This window comes from Notothenia rossii, assembly GCF_949606895.1.
Source record: "Notothenia rossii genome assembly, chromosome: 4".
Taxonomy (NCBI): domain Eukaryota; kingdom Metazoa; phylum Chordata; class Actinopteri; order Perciformes; family Nototheniidae; genus Notothenia; species Notothenia rossii.
Genome location: NC_136902.1, coordinates 50,038,780 through 50,060,425, shown reverse-complemented (window position 1 = coordinate 50,060,425; position 21,646 = coordinate 50,038,780). Strand labels below are relative to the sequence as shown.

Below are 21,646 nucleotides of genomic sequence, written 5' to 3'. Positions count from 1 at the left end.
TATAGGGATAGGTAAACTTTGTTATATCAAGCGCAAATGTCTTCTCTATCCAGATGGAGATGGTGCCATTGCAATACCGATGCTTCATTATGCAAAATAACCACCATACTACCCTACTAAGCCAAAGCGCAGTAACTACATTTTTGGACACATTGACTCAAAGTTCAGATCAGCATTCATGATTTTGGGGGATAAACAATTACCTCAATCATGAACAGATGCTCAATTGACCTTTCGCAAAGCCACGCCCCCCCTTGGTTACTGTTGCTAGTCCGACAAGCTGAGAGCCAGATGCGTTAAACAAAGCCATAATGGAGGGTCTCCGCAACGTCGGAGTCGCCTTAACAGACTCATTTTGGAGCAATAACGCAGTAATATCCTCCAGGTCCCGACAAAAGGGGCTACAATACGCTATGGAGGGTTATATCCACAGTATAAACATTAGAAAAGAGGGAGGCACAACATCAATAGAGGCACTTGCATACAGGTCGCAGTGCAAGAGTGAAAAACCACATGAGCTGTATGTCAAATTCGACGGAATTATTATTATTATTTTGGAATAAAACAATACAATCACAAGAGGCATTAAATGTTGTAGTTTGTCTAAAGTTAACTACCGTTTCCTTGGTGGCTTTCTGCATCCACCGTGTTGTTCCATTGTGGGGGTCGGGGTGCCCACTTGTGCAGCAGGATTAGGGAAGTCGGCAGTAGGCTTTCCATTAACAAAATGCTACAAAGATTAAAGCAAAAAATAAATGAATGATTGCCTGTTGGCTTTCTTGTTTGTACTTTGACCACAGGTAGACTAATAACGGAGCTCAGCTGTTCAGACATTATTATGCATCAAGTGATATATATGGTCAAAACGACCTAGAAGCACACAGCTTACAGCTGTAGTCGTGTGACTTTAGCTAACGTTAGTTAGTGAAATTAGTTAATTAAATTATTTAGTTAATTTGTGAATGTAATCTTTGCTAGCTAGCTAGCTACGTTAGCACGTATTTACCTTGGAGCAAACGTATTTGTGTTTGTTGATATTCGCCATATTCAACTGGGAATGGGGCCTGCCGCATTTCTTTATCCACTGGCGGCATCTCTCCTCTCGGGTTTTGGGTTTAGGAAAAGGGTAAAATATCACCCCCCCCTCTAAGCTTATGGGATATCTGCTATCTGATTTGCAAAGACCATAAGCACAACGCTTCACCATTTTCGCAATGAATTTGAACGCTAAGCTTGTCGGACTTCCACAGGGAGCCGCGCACGTGATCGAATATGATTGGACAACGGGCATTTAGGGGCGTGGCTTTGCGAAAGGTCAATTAGTGCAATATCACATATATACCGTTAACCCATTTGGCTGGCCAATTGAAACACTTAAGCTTTTTTTTAATCAGTATAATTATTTGTGTAGTTACTGCACTTTGGCCTTGTAGGACAGTATGGGCAAAGGCTTGTAAGGAGAGATCATTATGATCAATTCTTCTCATTTCAGCCCTAGCCCTTTCAAGATGGATGGTGAGGTTGTGCTGTGGTCAGTTGTACAGTTCCCAAATGGTGGGACAGCAGTAGTTTTAGAGAGCTGGTTCAAAGATGAAGAAAATACCTTGTTATGGCCCCCTAAAAACATAAAGCTCACAAAGGCCCTTCGAGGTGGAATGAAACCAGATGATAAATGGATCCCCTATAAGGATGTATGCCTCCTTATTACCTGTGGTGAGTAATCTGTGCAACACATGTATACATCTAGGAAGCTCACATGTACGCCTCCTTATTACCTGTGGTGAGTAATCGGTGCAACACATACAGTATGTATACATCTAGCAAGCTCACAATGTGACACATTACGAGCTTGTAGATCAGCTATTTTTGCAGAATGTTTGCTTATTTTCAACTATGTTCACCTACATGACCAGAATAGGGATGCCACGGTTACTTTACAGTACAATTACATTAGTAACTAACTAAACCAAGTATTATATATGTTTTGCTTCAACACTGACTGGAGTCACGTTAATAATTGTCATTTTCCCTGTGCTCTTTCCAGAGACCTTTGATGAAGCTAAGCGACGAGAGACCAAGTACACCTCAACAATGTGTCCAACCTCCGAAATAGAATCTGAGGACGAAGGAGAACTTCGGCAGAAAAGAAGATCCAGGTATAGTGATTACTCTTTTCTTTTTCTTTTCTCTCTCCCTCAGCGTGGCCCTGACAGGGCCTGCTGTCTAGGGTTAGTCTGTACCTCTCCTTATTTCTATCACCATGCGATCACACCAATCACAGCTCAGCTTATGCTACCACATGGATTCAGCAAACCACACAGCTCAGCTGACATTGCCTCATAATAACAGCTTGCCTCATGCTAGACCAATCACAGATCAGTTCACACTAGGGTGTTGGAGCAGCATTGGTGATGTGAAGATATTGTTCAAGGTATGGTATAGTGGTACACTTATACAAGTAATGCTAAAAGTATAACACAAAAAGGCCTGATGGCTTGTTTCCATTGTGGTCCAGATGTATATGTATTCAGACTGTAGACTTGGTTAATTAACATAGTATGACTACATTCTGTATATTGTATTCTTTAGGCCAAATCCCCAGTATGAGCACTCAGACTCTGATGACCAATCGAGTGGCGATGTTAAAAGAAGACGGTTTGCCAAACCACCTGAAGTGGTTTTCCCAGGTATTGAGACAATGCAATGCATTTTTTTATATAGGCACTCTTGGAACTCTGGACACTATAGCCCTGTGATCACTGTGACACAGTTAAAAACAAATTACACCTGTCTGACATTGTACCAACAAAAAACTGACCATTTTGATTACAACACTGGGCTTGTGCATTGGTTGCAGTTAGCCTATATAGTTTTAGCCCAAAATAAATACATTGTGAATAAAATTATGCCAACTAAATTATGTTGTAGGAGAGACACCAAAATCCAGCAAGACTCGAGCTGTGCAGTCCCCAGACCAGGAAATGAATGGTATGTTGCTATCAATGCTAAAACATCAACTGGATAACTGTTTAAACACAATTTGCAGTAGCCTATCTTCAATTCTCACACTGGCTGGTTTATCTTTTTAGATTCATTGAATGGCAGCTTCGGCTATTTACACAATTTGCTGTCTCCTGATCCAAATAACAGTAAGTGAACCCATATCATCATGTGTGTTTTTTCTTGTGAGGAGCGAGCTGGCATCATGCATGCAACAGAAGACGTATATCTAAATTAAAATGTGTATGCATTTCAGATATAACACCAAGATCAACTCCAGCTCACTACAAAACTCCACCCTCACAACTTGCAAGGAATGGTATGTCACAATAATAAATATGTGTAATAGTACACGATGCTTTTAGATGGAGCACTCTGTATACAATTTGTCATAACTTGTTTTCCATTGCCCCTTTGTAGATCTGGTTACTGGCACCTATGGCAACTACCTGCAATCTCCACCTGAGCAAGTTCATGATGGTGAGTTATCAAACAGTCAGTAGTCAGTCACATAACATATTCTGGCATGTTTAAACATTCTGGCATGTTTAAACATCTGTGTTGTGTCATGTGTGTTTTGTCACATTATCTTTATAACGTTTTTGATGAAAGTGAAAATTGGGACAGTGCATTTGGCTTTCATCCCTTTATTTTATCCCTGGGTCAGCAATGCATTACATCTAGGGATCAGCTGAAAGGAAATCAAACATTTCCTTACATGGGAGGTTACAATAGTGTCATATGCTAATAACTTTATTTCCTACTGTGTGTTTCAGCTGGGATGTCAGGATTTGGTGCTGCCCATTACCACCAGCTCCAGGCCCCACAGCTACAGGCCCCACAGCGAGCAAGTACAAGTACTGGTATGATGCCCTACTCTTTCACTACACTGACGTTTTGAGAGAAGGGGACACAGAACTCAATGAATACTATTTGATATATGTATGACTTACAATTCAGATTTTGTGTTCAGACATCCTGTGGTAGTTGACAACAATATGCTGGAACATCAGGTTGTGTTGCTACTCCAAAAGTATAGTGAAATATAACTAATGATTTTGTTTCTACAGGGATATCGGGAATGGGATACGGCTCGGTGCAGTACACCCCCCTTGGACCCCCACAAAGTGCACAAAATGGTATGCCATTGTATTCCTCACTAATGAACCTAATTTACTACTAAAATGTAAAGTAATATCTTTGTAGACAAATCAAATCACACTAGTCGTGTTTTTTGTGTAAATGTTACAGCATTTGTTTTTCCCTCCTCTAGACTTCTTTAGAGGAAACTGCTTTTGATCCCATGCAGTCAGTGCCTGATCATGGTCACAATGGTAAGTGAACAAGACGATCATCTGACCTTTGTAGACATTTTCTGATCTGTGTGTGTGTGTGTGTGTGTGTGTGTGTGTGTGTGTGTGTGTGTGTGTGTGTGTGTGTGTGTGTGTGTGTGTGTGTGTGTGTGTGTGTGTGTGTGTGTGTGTGTGTGTGTGTGTGTGTGTGTGTGTGTGAAAAGGTTAAATCTCTATATTCTGATGATGATCATTGCTCTCTTCTTTGTTCATCTGCCTTCTTTGATTGAATACTTTATCAACAGTTTGAAAAAAGTACAGGGGCACAGTTATACGATAATGCTAAAAGCCAAGGATAACAAAAAGCCCTGAGGGCTTGTTTCCATTGTGGTCCTGTGTATTCAATTAATCTGTATGAGTTCTCTCTCCTTATAGGATACTGAAAATGCCTTTTCTGTTTACCAAAGAGCTGTAGGGAAGGGGAGACCCCTGTTACTGACTAAACACTTGATCACAATATATTCACAAACACACACACACACACACACACACGCACGCACACACCTAATAACCTTTCAAAATGTGTGCAGTGATTAAGTCTCATGAATGTTTGCGTTTTACAGATGGAACCACACAGATGCACGTCGATGACACCAGGCTGCTTTTGAAAGGCAAGTCTATTAGACCTAGTGTAATTCCTCACGAGTCATTTGCAGGTTATTTTCAATTCTCACTTTACACTTTTCAATTATATTTTTCTTAAGACATTGCCATCCAGAAGATGACTTCAATGCTCGCTGAAGTACTTGAGGTGGTAAAGGACCTGTCCAGAGATGTGCAGTTCATCAAGAATGAGTTGGCAGAGGGCAACATGACCCCGGCTGGTAGTCAGGGATCAGGGTCAGCCACAACCCATATGTTCCCCATCCAGCTGCCAATCGCCAATGAAGACGACTTCAATGAGGCTGAATCATTGCTGAAGAATGAATCAGTCCGTCAAAAGATGGTCATTTGACAGACTGAACTGCATTCATTTATGAAATGTGGATAATATCAGTGCGGTCAAAATGTGCTTAGTTATTGCCCTTTAGCTACTCAACCACAAATAATTCTAGTCTAAAAGTTCAAAACCTGTCACGGTGCATGTATGAGCAGGATCTGCTATTTATGGAAAAGTTTCGAAATTGTTCAAATATATTTTTTACATTTATATTGACATGACCAAAATTGGGACACCAGGGTTAAAGTGGTTAAACATAACGACTGGCATGAACTTGACTGAATACCATGGGCTGGAATATCAGTGTATCAAGTGTATAAAAAACAAAGTTGGTCTCTGTGTATGAAATAAGAGTGCTGTTGTGCTGTTTCTAACGTATGTCCCACAGAACGTAGCTCAATACAACAGTTAAAGCAGTGGCCTATTTGTTTCTCTCGTCTGATTTAGATTGCTCGCCTGGCTCTGATAGAAGGCACCAATTCAGAGAACCTGATCAGACGGATGCTGGCAACTGCTCTGACTAACGCCTTAGCCTTTCGGTACAACTGGGCTGGAAAGAAAGACAAGCGTTGCAGCAGCAAGAAGCCATTCAAGGAAACGGCAATACAAGACTGCATGTTTGGTGAGTTTCCTCCCCTGCAAACTACTTATTAGCTTAAGTTTAGGGAGTGAGGTGTGACTGATGGTGATTCAGAACATAATTATGCTCTTTGTGAGCCATATAGTACCGACTACCGAGTTTGAATCCAACTCCTATAATATATAATGTCTCTTCTCTGCCCTTGTTTCATGTCTCTCTGTAATCCCCTGTTGAAGAATAAAGCATGAACTTAATCTAACAAAAAACGTTAGGTTGGAATCAGGTGATGGTGAAGCTATAAGAAATAAACCAAAAAAAGACAACCTAATTGATGAGCTTTAGAGGTGCTCGGATATAAATGTTATTACCTGGATAGAGCCAGGCTAGCCGTTTGCTCCTCTTTCCAGTCCAGTCTTTTAGCAAACTGGCTGCTGACTGTAGCTTGTGTTACTGTACAGAGTGAGAGGGATTTTCTTATTATAACAGAAGTTGTATGGGATACACACACTCTCTCTTCCTCACGCTTATTTTTGTAATCTTGTCTTTCAGCTGCTGCTCGGCAGTTCGACTGCAAGCTGACCCACAATGGCTTCAGTGAAACTGTGAAGAAGTGGCTTCGTTATGCTCCAGAGCGCGAGGGAGGCATCCCAAGGAACACAAGTGAAACGAACACAAGTGAAACAAACGCAAGTCCGACTTAGGGTACCCCACCACTATCTTATTGTGTTTTCCTTGTGCTTACAGTACAAAGGTTACCGCCTCATAGACAATACTGTTCTTTCATGGACAATAGACTGTTGTTCTTACAGTCAAAAATAAGTCAAATGTTTACAGCTTCGCCTTCATGGAAGACTTGAAGCTTCAGGCTGTTCTTGTTTGGAGTTGCACCAATGGTTCTTACACACCCTCTTTTTTTTATGGGGGTATCTTGTGTCACTGTATATTTGCACATACAATGTGTCCTCTGCATTTATTCGACAGCGTTTGGGGAGCAATAACAGGTTAAGAGTCTTGCTCAGGGACGCATTGCTGCCTGTTTTCTAAAATAAATTTGAATATTAAAATCATTTTTTCTGTTATTTTTTGTTTGATTTCATACTTTTTGGGAAATATGGTAATTCAAGGTCATTTTGAACAAGCTAATAACAATCGTCTGCCAACAATACATGGTGTAGTGTGTGTCTACAAGTTTGGACCACTTCATTCAGTACAGTATTGATGTTGCACTTGTTAATGTTCTGTTAAGATGTAGACCTATACGCAGAAAACTCATTGGTGAAAAACATTCACTTTTTTATGTGTTACAGTATGCTTAGAAAAGTTGAATATTTTAATGTAAGTTTTACATTTAGATTCCCATTTAGATGATGGTTGAATCAATATTGATTCCTAACACTGATTCAATATAAAATCAACTAAAATGTATATGTAGATTCCCATTTGGATGATGGTTGAATCAATATTGATTCCTAACACTGATTCAATATAAAATCAACTAAAATGTATATGTAGATTCCCATTTGGGTGATGGTTGAATCAATGTTGATTCCTAACATTGATTCAATGTAAAATCAACCAAAAATGTGCATGTAAATTCCTATTTAGATGATGGTTGAATCAACATTGATATAGTGTCAGTTATGGTTGAAAGTCCAACGTTTATTCAACATTAAAACAATTTGCGCTTTCTGTTTAATTTCAATGTCTAGGTTTCAACATGGATTCAATATTTCTGCCTAACCATATTTCAACATTGATTCACTCATATTTTGCTATCTGGGGAATCAGTCCTGATGTAACTTTTCTGTGGTGAAAGTAGAGGGATGGAACTATTTTAAATTCGAATTTACACATTTTCATTTTAGACATGAATAACACATTTATATAGGCCTATCGTGTAATTCATATATTTCACTACTTTTGTGAACCAGAGACTTTGGTAAACCAAATCTGAAACACATGAGTAAATCTGTGTTTTCACAAGAGTTTTGAAGTTTTCCAAAAATCGGATTTCTCATTTTCAGCTAACGATCTTATAATCCAGTGCTCTAAGGTGAGTGACTTGCATTTCTAGCAAGAGCAGAGACTGTCCTGAACATTTTGTTATGTAACACATGTTATAAGAAGTACATTTAAAAGGTGATTTAAGGAGACATCTAAAAATCGAGAAAAATATCCTTCACTTCACACTCCAGAGCACACACATGTTATAAGAAGTACATTTAAAAGGTGATTTAAGGAGACATCTAAAAATCGAGAAAAATATCCTTCACTTCACACTCCAGAGGGTTAAGTAAAAAGATAAGGCAATTTTATTTTTAAAAGACACTGAAGGCAGGTTATATTGATATTTTGATTGATATATTGATTAGCCTAGATATTCAAAGGCAAATTAATACTTAGTCCCCTGAATCTGGAATAATGTACAATTCGCTGCACAGCCTCACAATGGCATAGCTACAATTGCTTTGGTCTGGCTTTACTCTTCATTGATTGGTTACAGAAACTTTTAATTTAGTGGCTATGGAAATCAGAAGGAGGGGCTCATTAAAACCCACGCAAATATTTGCGCGTATCTTCGCGTGTATATTCGGCCGTTTTTACAAAAAACGGGCGAAATATACAGGCAAATTATGGCACTTTGGGCTTTCCATAAAGACAGGAGGGGGAGTGACAGTAGGGGGGGAGCAGTTGGGTTATGGCTAGAAAGGATCCGTCTTGTGTAAATATGACGTCACGTTCTCGTTGTAACTCTCGTTGGAGCGGCTCGGAAACACCTACAGCAGTAACATGCAACATACACATTAATGCAGAAGTAATATTAATAGAGAAACATCAGACATAATAGTAAAACACTGAAAGGGAACATTGTATTGCACCAGCTATCTTGGGACTTTTATTGCGACAACGTTGTGAATAAAAAATAAACCATAGTGTTGGTGATCTAGAGTGTTGTCATTCTTCTTTGAACAGCAAGACCGCTAACACCCTATTTCAACAATCACACTCCCTGTCATTGACATAATTAATAGATGGTTTAGCTTCTCACCATGATTTGCTGTGGCCCACTGATGTTAACGATCGTAACTGAAAGGCTGCCTGCCAAACGTAAACATTCAGCCACGTGACTTGCAAACTATTGCGAGAGTTTTACACTAGACGGATCCTTTCTAGCCATAACCGAGCAGTTGGGATGATCCTCTGTAAACTGTAAACCGTAAAGAGACATCGCGAGGTTTTCACTCGCGTCTCGCGATATTTAGTTGGGCACACGGCACAGTACTTCCATCATGGCAGGCAGGAAGTTAGTGCTAGAAGGAAGAGTAAGTATAAAAGCATTTCTTTTAGGGCTCAGCGTGCTTGTAATCCCATTTATCAGGACGTGTTACGGACATGTTGACTGGGTCTTTGACTATCTGACGGAAACTCCCGGGAAGATAGTGATTTGCATCCACGTTGCAGTTATCAACGGCCTCTTGCTGGTCGCTTACAGAGGACCGCTGTACAAGGTAAGCTCTGACGGTAGCCGGCTGCTCGGCTTGATCCTGGTCTGAACTGAGCTACAGTGACATGCCCAGTGGCTGTCCAGCACTGAAGTATTCCACCTCCTCCAGGCTAACGTAGAGACACTTGTCGGACAGCTTACTGCGCCCGTGTCAACTTTAGTGTTGCAATGCTACGTTAGCTAGCATTAGCTCCCTATTTAGTCAACTTGACTAATCTCATTAGCTAAAGAGGAATGAGACAGCTGGCGCTCAGGTGAACTCAAGCTGAGCCAGCTAAAGCTGCAGTGGATCAGTTCATAAGCCACCTCAAATGTAACATTTAGCTTTAGAAATTAAGTTGATAGGTTCTATATGCATAGCTGGAAGAGAGTAGAAGTACCAGATTGTAGGAATACTCTGTTACAAGTAAAAGTCCTGCAATCAAAATGTTACTAAAGTAGAAAAAGTATTATCATCAAAATGTAGCTAAAGTTAAAGTAGTCATTGTGCAGATTGGTCCATTTCAGAATAATAGATATGATATGTTTTATAATGATTGATCATGAAAGTGTTCTCAAAGCTGGTAAAGGTGCAGCTAGTTTGAATGACTTTGTATACTGCAGGCAGGGTAGCTTGTGAATTTACTCTAGGTGGAACTAAAGTCGGATTTAACACTTTATTATATTTCACATCATTCATCCACATCTGTGAAGTAACTAAAGGTATTAAATACATGTAGTGGAGTAAAGGTACACCATTTACCTCTGAATGGAAGTGGAGTCAAAGTACAAAATGGCAAAACATTGAAATACTCAAGTAAAGTACAGGTACCTCAAAATTGTTCTTAAGTACAGTACTTGAGTAAATGTACTCGGTTACTTTACACCACTGCCTATATGTGACAGAACCCAATCTAGAGTTGTTTTGGGTTTGTGGCAAATGTAATTACTTCTGTTAACACTAATTGAAGTATTTTACAAATAACCCAGCTCCTGCCACACAATCAGCAAAATGCAGTGCATGTACTGACTAGTATACAGCATGAAATCTAGCTACACTTTTAGAGTTGATTTGCTACTCCAAATTGTTGTTTGGAGATGATGTGTAAAACAAACAGAACAAGACTAATTGTGTGGTTTGTTAACTTGTAATAAATGATGAAATGGTGATGGTCAGTGTGTGGATGTGTGCAGGTCGCAGTGAGAGCCTGCTTCCTGGGAGTGATCTTCGGCTGTGGACTGATAATCAGCTGCTCTGAGACCACGTGGACACACTTTGGCTGGTACTCAATCTCTCTTCATGCTCAATTTACTATTTAAAGTAGTATTACGCTGCTGTATGCATTTCATTTTAGAGTTTTTTTTCTCAAATTCATTTTAGGTTTAATATTTATTTTCGTTTTAAACGTAGTTCCGGTGTTAATAAACGCTACCCTGTCGACTTGTTATTTTATTTTGAACGGGGAGGCATACTTTATTAATCCCCTTAAGGAAATTCATATCATTTCAAATACACACATGCACAAACAGGATTTATGGACACTAGGCCTGACCAACACATGCATTAATGGAGAGGTGTCAGAGTAGCTGCCATGTTTTGTCCTGCTCAAGGACCCTTTTGCAGTGCCCAGGAGTTGAACTTGCATCTGATGTATCCCATTATCACACAATATATATACATGTTTATTTTGGTCCGTGCGGCGACTTGACCTAATGACCTTCCAGATCCCAAGCCAAGCCCCTGTAGCGCAGCGCTACAACACTTCCTGGCAAATTTACGGCCCGCCCACTTTCCGGTGAAAACAAAGGTTGCGGTCGAATTGTCAGTTTATCTTAGAATCCTTCCTAATGGAGTGAAATGACCCGGAAAAACCTCAGTCGCAGCCATGATAAGAGCTGTTCGAATTCTCTACATCAACGGTTTTCAAAGTGTGAGGCGCGCCTCCCCTGGGTGGCGACAGTGAGCTTCAGGGGAGGCGCAGCGGGAGAAAAAAATAACGAGAAACAGTGAAATCTAGCTAGTTAACTTCAGCTGACTTTATGCAAGCGGCAACATGGATCGACCTTTAGTGAAGTGACCTAAAGTTAGAGAGGAGACAGCGTCTGGCAGAAAACGTCACTTGCACAAGCAGGGGCGGATCTACCGGCAAATAGCCTTGCCACCCCGGCTGGCAGCTTTGTTTTGAAATAAAAGTTGTGGCTCATTGGACTCATCAACGGGATGAGAAAATCCCTAATGTGCAAGTGAATGCAGCAGAAGACGCAAGCCTTGTAACCCCTCCCCTGGATTTAAATTCCAACTTTGGTCATGAAGAATATGTTTCTCTGTTGTCCACGTTCATAAAGCATAAACCAACAGCATCAGAGCACGTTGCAGAGTCTCTAGATGAGTTTACAGTAGTCCCTCCTTCTTATTAAACATCCATGTTGTAGTCCGCTGTATTGAAAACTGTAGTTTCCATAGTTTCCCCACAGCAGCAGACGCACATTTATGACGTCTGCTGGCGCATCATAAACACGTCGGATAGTGAAAGTGCAGTCGGATTTTCTAAAGCAGTGGTTCCCGACCTGGGGGGCGCGCCCCCCTTGTGGGGGCGCCAAAGATCGCAAGGGGGACGCCAGGCCTTAGATGATTTGAGGCCAAATATCCTATTTAGACTTTTTTTTTTTTTTTTTACGTATAATTGTAAAGCAATACATTGTCACTAAAAGCCTTGTCTCTACATTACAATAAAAAAAATTTGATTAATTAATTTGAATAACGATTCAAGTTAGTAGATTATTTACGACTTTTGAATCCACGTAAACACATCGGCAAAATCCGGCTTACTTTGAGCATGTGTTTTAGACAGTTTAATCCCTTTGTGAATCGCACAACTTCCAACAGGAGTCATTTGGGGGGGCTCTTGGGAAAAAAGGTTTGGAACCACTGCTCTAAAGTACCGCAGTTTCTTCTCCTAAGTCCTTTTGAATTCTCCTATCCGATATCCCTTAACCCCGTGACGTTTCACACACAGGTCAAGGAATAGACGATAGGGATAGATGATAGGAGCTGATTTTTTGGACTATTCGACCGCAACCCAAGCATCAGCACCAAGTGGAAAAAATAGTTCCATCATCCCTTGAAGCTGCTTAGTCGTCAAACAAAAGATCAGATGTTCCATACCTCTACCTAGTTAAAAGAACATCTATCCCCTATTGATTTAAATCAAACCATAAATCGATGGTGACCATCAATCTCCAATAACATTATTTCATTGTTTGCCTGTCTGACCATCATAATTGGGCTCATTGTAGATACAAAAATAGTTTTTCATTTTTTTATGTGATTGCTGAAAAACTTCAGAAGCTGTATTTACCGCCATTCAAATGACTGCGAGTGTTTTCACCCAAAAAGCGGCGGGGCTCTCATGTATGGGCTGAGCTACTGCCTGCCCTTTAACACACTGAAACCATATGATAATTCCTTGCTTAGTTTTCTACAGAGATGCAGTGTGTTTGTGGTCCAGGCCTGCTGCAGGTCAACATGTTGGTAATAATACTGCTCTGCAGGTACCTGTGCTCCTTGTCCTTCTTCCATTACTCCGAGTACCTGGTGACAGCCATCATCAACCCCCACAGCCTGACCCTGGACTCCTTCCTGCTCAACCACAGTGTGGAGTACAGCCTGGCTGCCGTCTCATCATGGGTGGAGTTCACAGTGGAGAAGCTCACCTTTCCAGGTTGGTGTGTCTTCAGTGTCCTGCTCACAGTCTCTCAGAACTGGTGTGTGTACTTTTGTTGATGCCACAGAAGAGGTTTGACTGTCAATCCAGTCATGTCCACTCTATCAGTGACCTCTGCTCTCCGATATCACATTTAAGATTTAAGAAGTTTGAGAATTAAAATGTGAGGATGATGCTGTGGTTGTTTGTTGTCAGTAGGGTTTGGGTTTGATGGTACATATCAGATCTGAATCCAGCCCATCTTTCTAACTTTCTCTCAATATTCAGTGTTCTAGATAAACAGTGCTGTGAAATGTAAGAATAGCAGTTTGGATGTGCTTGTTACTCCTTACTACCTATGTGACTCACACATCAGTGCTTCACTCAGTAGACAGCATTGTAGAATTGTACACTGTAGCATTGTCAACACTTCTTTGTTGCATTATGAAATGCTAGGTCTGAGTTCAGCACCATGGACAGCAGCAAATAGAGACGAGTCCAACTGATGTCCTCAAACTGACCTCAGGTCAGCAAGTCAAGCATTAGGAGCGTCAGGTGCTTTGCTGTAGAAAAACAATGAAGTCATACTTTATTTTCACTTGATGAGGGGAGGGTAACACTGAGTAACCTCTATAATTACAAAACATGTTAAAACATTTAAAGAATTGTTTTTAACAAACCATCAATAAAAAAGTTAAATAATCTAATGTCCAGATGTATTTTTATCTTCGGTCTTAATCAAACGTTTTTTTCCTAAATGTAGCCTTTTACCTGAGCTTGGTGCAGAGAAATAGGATCATGTTGAAGATTAGCTTGGTGCATAAGGAGCCATTGTGTTCGAAAAAGTTTTGTGTTATTGTTTTGTTCTCTATTACAGTTCTTTTTTTGGACTGCATTTTCACACTTGTCGAGTGGAATAGAACTAGGACATGGGCATCACGTGATGTGTCCCAGAGTTTAATTAGGCTGTCCCCTCTCTCAGAGCTGAAGCAGCTGAACTGGCTGAGCGTTGTGGGTCTGCTGCTGGTGCTGTGTGGGGAGGCTCTGCGTAAGGCAGCCATGTTGACGGCCGGCTCCAACTTCAACCACATTGTGCAGAATGAGAAGGCCCAGAGCCACGTGCTGGTTACCAGCGGGGTCTATGCATACTTCAGACACCCCTCCTATGTGGGCTGGTTCTACTGGAGCACAGGCACGCAGGTGAGCTGCGTGTTGTCCAGCAACAATGTTACTGTAGCAACTTTGAATGTCCTCTGTTTCTCTGAAATAACGCTGCACCTCAGACTCATACCTCGTTCGGGTTATTCAGAAACCCTTTCATCACCATGTTAGTCATGAATGTCACAAATGTGTCCAAATACTAAAGGACAAACTGTTAGCCTTTTTTCATCAAACAGTGTACATTTTATTTTTACGATATTAAAATCTTCATATTATTTTAACAAATAGTGCGACTCCGGCCATTTCATGATTGCAGAATGACAATCTGGGATTTAGATTCCAGCATAGTTCCAACACTGTTGATGCTCGGAGCCTCACACTTAGTGAAATAATGTAGTGATAGTTGGGGGTTGACATGATGTGTGTACTGGTGTCTGTTGCAGGTCATGCTGTGTAACCCGGTGTGTATACTGGGCTACACGATAGCCAGCTGGCGGTTCTTCCGGGAGCGCATCGAGGAGGAGGAGCTCTCCCTCATCCACTTCTTCACCGAGGATTACGTGGAATACAAGAAGAGGGTTCCCACCGGGCTGCCCTTCATCTCAGGCATCCGCGTCAACTAGTCCCAGCAGCTGGATGCTGGATGTAGACTTAAGCATCAGGGCAGGTCAGACCTGGGGGGTGCAGCTCTACCATGGCTTCGCCCTCCAGACGGCCCTGCAGCTCACAGCCTGAGTGACAGCAGGGGGGGCAGGCAGCTGGGCTGCTGTTTTCTACCAACTTTTAAAATCCAGTTAAAGACCAGACAACCTCCACTGTACTACATGTTTTACTCCACTTGTTTTACTCTGTTTGCATGCTTCCACCATGCTTAGTGCTCTCACTGATGAAGACTGATTCTGCACGGGCCTCTGTGCCATCACATATCATCACACAGGGAGAAATGACCAAAAGTTTCATAGGTAATCCACCAAATATTTAAGAAGTCCTCACCACTGTCCTTTCGTCAACATTTCACTGTCTCTATTCACTGTTTGCATTGTTAATGTATAAAGATTAAAGAATAGATATATTGTCAGTCAGTGACGCCCTTCAGAAGAGCTCTTCACAGATCCACTCCACGTCTAGTATCTCGAGCCATCCCTGAGGGGGGGGTCACCGTGACGTTTTAGAGGTGTCAGGTCTACTAGGGCTCTTGGACTCCACAGCAGGTTTAAGCTACATATTTCCAGTAGTGTCCCTAATAATATGTACTTTTTAAGGGTGGATAAGCCTCTCGTACAGAATAGATGTTCCACTGAAACCTGAGATGTTAGAGTTCTCAGTCAGTAGCTCTTTATCACCAGTGCATCCCAAATAGAAGTAAAGGGACAATAGGTGACATTAGATTTTGTATTTAAGAATTTATCTTCAAAAGCATTATTTAACAATGATTACATGTAGAAAATGTGGAATAGTATATCTTTCTCTCTGGTTTTTGAGACCTACATATGGTTTGCGTGGAAGGGGCGAGGGGGGGGGGGGTGTGGCTTAGGGCTCCTCTCAGGCTCCCCCCATAATGCCCACCACCGAAGGAATATTGGGTACCCACCACAGTGGTCCCATTGGACATACACACACATAATGCTGTCTATACACACACATTTAGTTAAGGATACATGTGTGTAAGCATGTGTATTTAGGGGTTATGAGTGAGTGTGTGCACCCTGAGTGTAAAGTGACACACCTGTAGCACATGTGTGAAGCCACTGTGGAGGCTGGTGTAATGATAGGGCTGCACAACACTTTACCATGGGCCTGTATTAAAGACATTGTAACTGACTGAAACCTCTTGACTGATTACTGTGCATTGCTTCTCAACAGAGAAGAGGAAGTACTCAGATCTGGTCCTTGAGTAAAAGTAGAAGTATCCTCTGTAGCAATATTCTGTTACAAGTAAAAGTCCTGCAATCAAAATGTTACTCGGGTAACAGTATTAGCATCAGTATATACTTAAAGTAGTCGTTGTGCAGATTGGTCCATTTTAGATTAATATATATGATGTTTTGTAATTATTGATCATTGATCAAGTGTTATCAATTAGCAAAATAGTACTGTTCTTAATTTTGAGGAACTTGTAAAGTACAAGTTCCTCAAAATTAAGAACAGTACTTGAGTAAGTGTACTTCGTTACTTTACACCGTGGTTCTCAAACAGCATGTTTTTTAAGGCTGTGTCTTTATGTCATTAAGACAGGATTCACTAACTCGCTGTTCTTTAATGTTTAGTAATGTATAATGAGTTAAACGGTTCAAGTGGACATTTGTAGTCTGACTACTAGAAAATGTACAAATAGTGCTCTCTGAAAAAGTGAGAGATGGTGCTTCCCCAAGACTCTGCATTTGTCCCGGCCCTCTTCCCGGGAGGCAGTGTAGGGGGGCGATGCTTTGCTCAGGAGCACCTCTTGTTTGCACAAACATCACTCTCCCTGAACGAGTCAGAGACCTCTGATCAAATCAGAGAGCACCGGGTCCTCTGCACAAACAGGCAGTCTGTGTGTAGAGGGGTCCGGCAGGGATGTGCTCTGTCAGGGCTGCTCTATGCACTCTCCCTGGAACCCCTCCTGAGCAAAATACGCGCCAACTCTCAAGGTCTGTTTTTACTTGGTTTTAATACCACAGGGGATGCGTTTTTTATCCAGAGAGGAGGGGGGGCAGGGCCTTGTCCACCTGGCCAGCCGAACAGCCACTTTAAGAACACAGTTTTTACAAAAATATCTGCTTGGCTGGTTTAGTGTGGAGAGATCAGCTGTATTCTCAGACGTGTGAGTAACCTGCACTGTAAAAAATAAATACAGGGGATTTTACAGTAATATACTGGCAGCAAAGTTACCAACAAGTTACTGTATTTTTACTTTACAGTAGCGATCTTGTGTTTGGTTTACAGTATCAAAATCAGTGCTGTATTTTTATATTACTGTATATTACTGTAATTTTCTATGTTGCTGTAATCTCAAAAACAATATTTTACTGTGATTATACAATACTGGTATTGTATAATCACAATACATTACTGTTCTGTATACAGTATCATTTTACAGTAGTGTATGCATTAAAACAGTATATTACTGCAGTTTTCTCTTTAAACAATTTTAGATCTCATTTGCAATAGGTGCTACCTGAAACGATAAACAAAAACTGGGATACAATTTAAATAAAATATGTTTATTTATTTCATTTCAATATTAAGTTCAATATGAAAAACATGGTAAAATAGGACAGTTCATATAACAGATATAAATACAAGAGTTTATGACAGATTCAAATACAACAGACCAATTAAAATACAAAATCACAAGTAGTGAGGTCACAACATATGATCACAACAGTACATCTTCTGTAATTATGTGAAAGTAAAAGGGTCCCCTGCAAGAGAAGTGGACAAAATGGAAAAGGCAGCATATCATTGAAAATGTTCTCTACTTCAAAACTGAAAAATGAAATACTGATCATACATGTATGAAGCACACATACAAAACATGTGGAATTAAAATAAATGTTCAGCTTTACATGTCAAAAGTAAAGTGTCAAACCAAATCCTTACCTAACATGATCAGCCTTTGTGTGCCTGGTAGGGTCAGTTGAGCCTCAATTTCATCCTTGGTTGCAGTCCTACACACACACACACACAATCATATGTTCAAATTAATCTACAATACAATGTAATATTTGAAAGACATAAATTATTTTATTTTCATTGCACAAGGTCATAATGTATAACTCCACTTACATCAGCCAAAAGGAAAAGAGCCTCTTCTTTTTCCTTGAAATGTGCCATCATGACCAGCAGAGAGATCTTGGTTGGAGGATTCCTCCTCGATTTGGGTGAGGACATTCTGTATCTCTCTCCTCCATTTGGTCCGCTGACTGTTGAAGCTGTTTATCCATATAATACTGCTACTCAATCTCGAAATAAAAAACGAACTTTTGGGGGGGGAAAACCAGCAATAATAACGTTTAAACCTAAATAATCCGTTAAAGGTCACAGCGGTTCTCTCCTCTTGCTCCTGATATTTTCACCCCGAAATATTGTACAGTAACAACAAAATTATACTGTAACATTACAGCACTATTTACAGTATTGCTGTAATATTACAGTATCGTTTTTTAATTGCTGTATACATTTCCCGCCTAAGGATAATATTCCCACAATGCAGCAGCACTATGTACATATTGCTGTAATATTACAGTATGGTTTTAAAGTGCTGTATACATTTCCAGGCCAAGGATAATATTCCCACAATGCAGCATAATGTACAGTATCACACTGTATTACAAATTCAAAGTAAATTACTGTGGGTAATACAGCAATTTACTGCCTAGATTACAGATTTCTTAAAGTTTTTTTAAAGTGAAGTGGGCTTTTATCAGGGTGTTTTTAAGTCTTGGGCCCTTTTTAACCATAAAAGGTGTCCAAAGACTGACTCTCTGCACTGGTTGTTAAAGGAGCCTTTAATCCACAAAGCCAGGCTGGACGTCAGCAGCGAAACACCCGGCCTGATGGTGGCGCTGTGCCGATCCAGGACCCTGTGCCTACAGCAGCTGGTGGATGCAGTGGGGCTGCAGCTGAGCGATGCCCGGCCCTGGGCTCTGCTGGGTCTAAACTGTCCGGGTGGCCATGCCGGATTAGTACCTGGGGCCCCTGGGCACTGAGACCTAAGGGCCCCTCAACCCACGTACCAACACTTACCAACACTTAACAACACGCCTACCAACATGACCAATATTTTTCATTTTCATTCAATCTGGAAAAAGCAGGGACGCAGCTACATTGTTCAACCAAAGTAGGTCTAGCCTTTTGCCCTGGAGAAGGTCCGAGTCCGACCCTTGTCAATTAACTACAGGGGTCCCTCAGGGCTCTGTTCTTGGTCCCCTCCTCTTCTCCTTGTACACAAACTCGCTCGGATCTGTCATTAGCCCGCATGGTTTTTCATACCACTGCCACGCTGACGACACCCAATTAATTATGTCCTTTCCCCGCTCAGAGACCCAGGTCGTGGCACGCATCTCTGCTTGTCTAGCTGACATCTCTCAGTGGATGTCTGCTCGTCACCTCAAGCTCAACCTAGACAAGACTGAACTGCTTTTCCTTCCGGGAAAAGATTGTCCCACTCTTGACCTAACAATCAACATCGGCACCTCTGTTGTTTCCCCAACTCAGACTGCAAGGAATCTGGGTGTGATCCTAGATAACAAACTGTCCTTCACTACAAACATCGCTGCTACAACCTGCTGCTGCAGATACACTCTTTACAACATCAGGAGAATACGTCCCCAGCTGACCCAGAAAGTGACGCAACTTCTGGTCCAGGCTCTCGTCATCTCACGCCTAGACTACTGCAACTCCCTCCTGGCTGGTCTACCTGCATGTGCCATCCGACCTCTGCAGCTCATCCAGAATGCAGCTGCTCGTCTGGTCTTCAACCTTCCTAAATTCTCCCACACCACGCCGTTCCTCCGCTCCCTTCACTGGCTTCCAGTAACTGCTAGAATCCACTTCAAGACACTGGTACTTGCGTACCATGCTGCGAATGGATCCGGCCCTTCCTACATCCAGGACATGGTTAAACTGTACACCCCAGCACGTGCACTCCGCTCTGCATCGGCCAAAAAGCTCGCTGCACCCGCACTGCGAGGGGGACCCAAGTTCCCATCAGCAAAAACACGTGGGTTTGCTATCCTGGCTCCAAAATGGTGGAATGAGCTCCCCATTGAAGTCAGGACAGCAGATAGCTTACACATCTTCCGGCGCAGACTGAAAACTCATCTCTTTCGACTCCACTTCGAGCGATAGAATTACTGACAAAGAACTTCTAACAGAGCACTTATATACTAATAAAGGACTGGCTTATCTATAGCCAGTTGAGTAGCACTTGAAATGTTTGGCTCTATGAAACCTTATGTACTTATATGATTCTGTTTTCTTCAAGGTTGTATCTTCCTGGTCGAATGTACTTATTGTAAGTCGCTTTGAATAAAAGCGTCAGCTAAATGTAATGTAATGTAATGTAATGCCCTTTCGGTCAAAAATCACAAGACAAGGACACAATGGATAAGATCACAAGACAGTTTGTGGCTCAAGAAGACCTAGGTAATATCACTCAAAACCTCTGAGCAGCACCCCACTTCAAATGCCAAAATATGACTGGCTGGCTGTACAAGTACACAAGGAGTTCTATTTGTCACAAACATTGAGAGTTATAAAAGTAAAGTGTGTGTGTGTGTGTGTGTGTGTGTGTGTGTGTGTGTGTGTGTGTGTGTGTGGATCTTACCTTTTAGAATTATTTCTTCCTTGCCCTTTTCGTTGCAAAGTCTGTGATAAGTTGTCATCAAAATCCTAACATTGCTCGCTAGCTCAACAACATCCTCAGGCTACGTGATTGTTCCTTGTGGTTGCTGGCCTAATTCGTCACTTTTAGCTTTAAAAAAAAAAGAAGCTATTTATTGTTGCGAAATGCTTTAATGCAGCCGCCACTCTCTTCCTTTTCTTTCTTTTTCTTTCTTTTTTCGCTAATAAAATGTATGATGAGTGAGGTTGTGCCAAAAACAAAAATGTTCTTGTCACTGAGGGCCCTCTCTTGCTCAAGGGCCCTTGGGCACATGCCTAGTGTGCCCATATAGTTAATCCGGCCTTGAGGATCCTTCAACTCTGAAGCAAGAGCCTTTGCACATGAGAGAAAATACTTTTAACATGTTATGGCCACAGAAAAGACAATCCAGACCCAGTAGACCCTTTCCCAGAGATCTACCTGAGCCCAGGGCTCGGAGAGCTGACCGGCCCCCTGCTCAAGGTCACAAACCTCGTTCAAATGACAATACACAGAGCTGACAAAAAATACTTAACATGAACATTGTGAAAAGCATAAATAAAAATGGACTGAAGGACAGGGCCTCCACTGTGTGGCACGCAGTCTTGTAGTGTAGTTTTTACCTAGAGCGTTTTTATCATTGGAAAAGTGGCAGCTCCTAAACTTCCTCTCAGGTGAAGCAAAAAGGGCAATTTATTTAGGCAGAAAACACTGAGTTTAACCTGAGTGGAAATAAGAGAAGGGCAAGAGGCAAAAGCGATCTGGCTGTGTAACATCAGAGCCAGACTCTGGCTGTGTAACATCAGAGCCAGGAGCAGAGGTTTTAGAAACACATTGGGGATTTAGACCCTTTTAAACAGCGTTGGTGCTTCAAATACTTATGTTCTGTTTTAAATGATGAACGACACTTTGCACAAGTTTTAATTAGATCATTTTTTATTAATTATTTTAAGTAAATCGATTATTTGCACAATTAAGCACTTTATTTGAATTATATGTACAATTGTTGAATATGTAAATAAAGTGTTTTTAGCAAAGTCAAAAAACTATTTTTCTGCTTCTCCTTTTTCTGCAGTGGG

At 41.3% G+C, this 21,646-nt stretch overlaps 3 protein-coding genes across 4 annotated transcripts in view; 2 read left to right on the top strand and 1 right to left on the bottom strand.

Annotated features, from left to right (window-relative positions):
• LOC307036288 (uncharacterized protein) overlaps nucleotides 1–9,142 on the bottom strand; it is an 80,974-nt gene extending 71,832 nt beyond the window's left edge. Inside the window, exons 1-2 of one of the 2 annotated variants that reach the window (XM_079676463.1) lie at nucleotides 8,922–9,142; nucleotides 618–730 (exon numbers count right to left, since the gene is read on the bottom strand). In XM_079676463.1, the coding sequence (XP_079532589.1) occupies nucleotides 618–641 (24 nt within the window). In that variant the 5' untranslated portion in view covers nucleotides 642–730; nucleotides 8,922–9,142. The remainder of the gene's footprint in view (nucleotides 1–617; nucleotides 731–8,921) is intronic. The other variant, XM_079676464.1, reaches the window with a different exon arrangement.
• LOC307037215 (uncharacterized protein) lies at nucleotides 2,604–7,094 on the top strand (the record flags this gene model as incomplete). Its single annotated transcript, XM_079677992.1, has 9 exons — nucleotides 2,604–2,687; nucleotides 3,421–3,480; nucleotides 3,777–3,863; nucleotides 4,071–4,139; nucleotides 4,274–4,334; nucleotides 4,916–4,963; nucleotides 5,057–5,298; nucleotides 5,740–5,914; nucleotides 6,422–7,094. The coding sequence occupies 9 exons, from the start codon at nucleotides 2,604–2,606 to the stop codon at nucleotides 6,571–6,573; spliced, it is 978 nt and encodes a 325-aa protein (XP_079534118.1). The 3' UTR covers nucleotides 6,574–7,094.
• On the top strand, nucleotides 9,128–16,042 carry icmt (isoprenylcysteine carboxyl methyltransferase). The gene is made up of 5 exons (XM_079676462.1): nucleotides 9,128–9,381; nucleotides 10,551–10,639; nucleotides 12,909–13,078; nucleotides 14,043–14,260; nucleotides 14,665–16,042. Exons 1-5 carry the CDS (start codon nucleotides 9,163–9,165, stop codon nucleotides 14,842–14,844), a joined length of 876 nt encoding a protein of 291 aa, XP_079532588.1. The 5' UTR covers nucleotides 9,128–9,162; the 3' UTR covers nucleotides 14,845–16,042.
• Nucleotides 16,043–21,646: the final 5,604 nt, after the last annotated feature.

Bases quoted from the DNA above. Each gene is read 5' to 3' on its own strand.
- icmt (XM_079676462.1), top strand. From the start codon at position 9,163: ATGGCAGGCAGGAAGTTAGTGCTAGAAGGAAGAGTAAGTATAAAAGCA. The intron at 13,079-14,042 runs GTTGGTGTGTCT...CCCCTCTCTCAG, and splicing joins GGAGAAGCTCACCTTTCCAG to AGCTGAAGCAGCTGAACTGG. The intron at 14,261-14,664 runs GTGAGCTGCGTG...TGTCTGTTGCAG, and splicing joins ACTGGAGCACAGGCACGCAG to GTCATGCTGTGTAACCCGGT.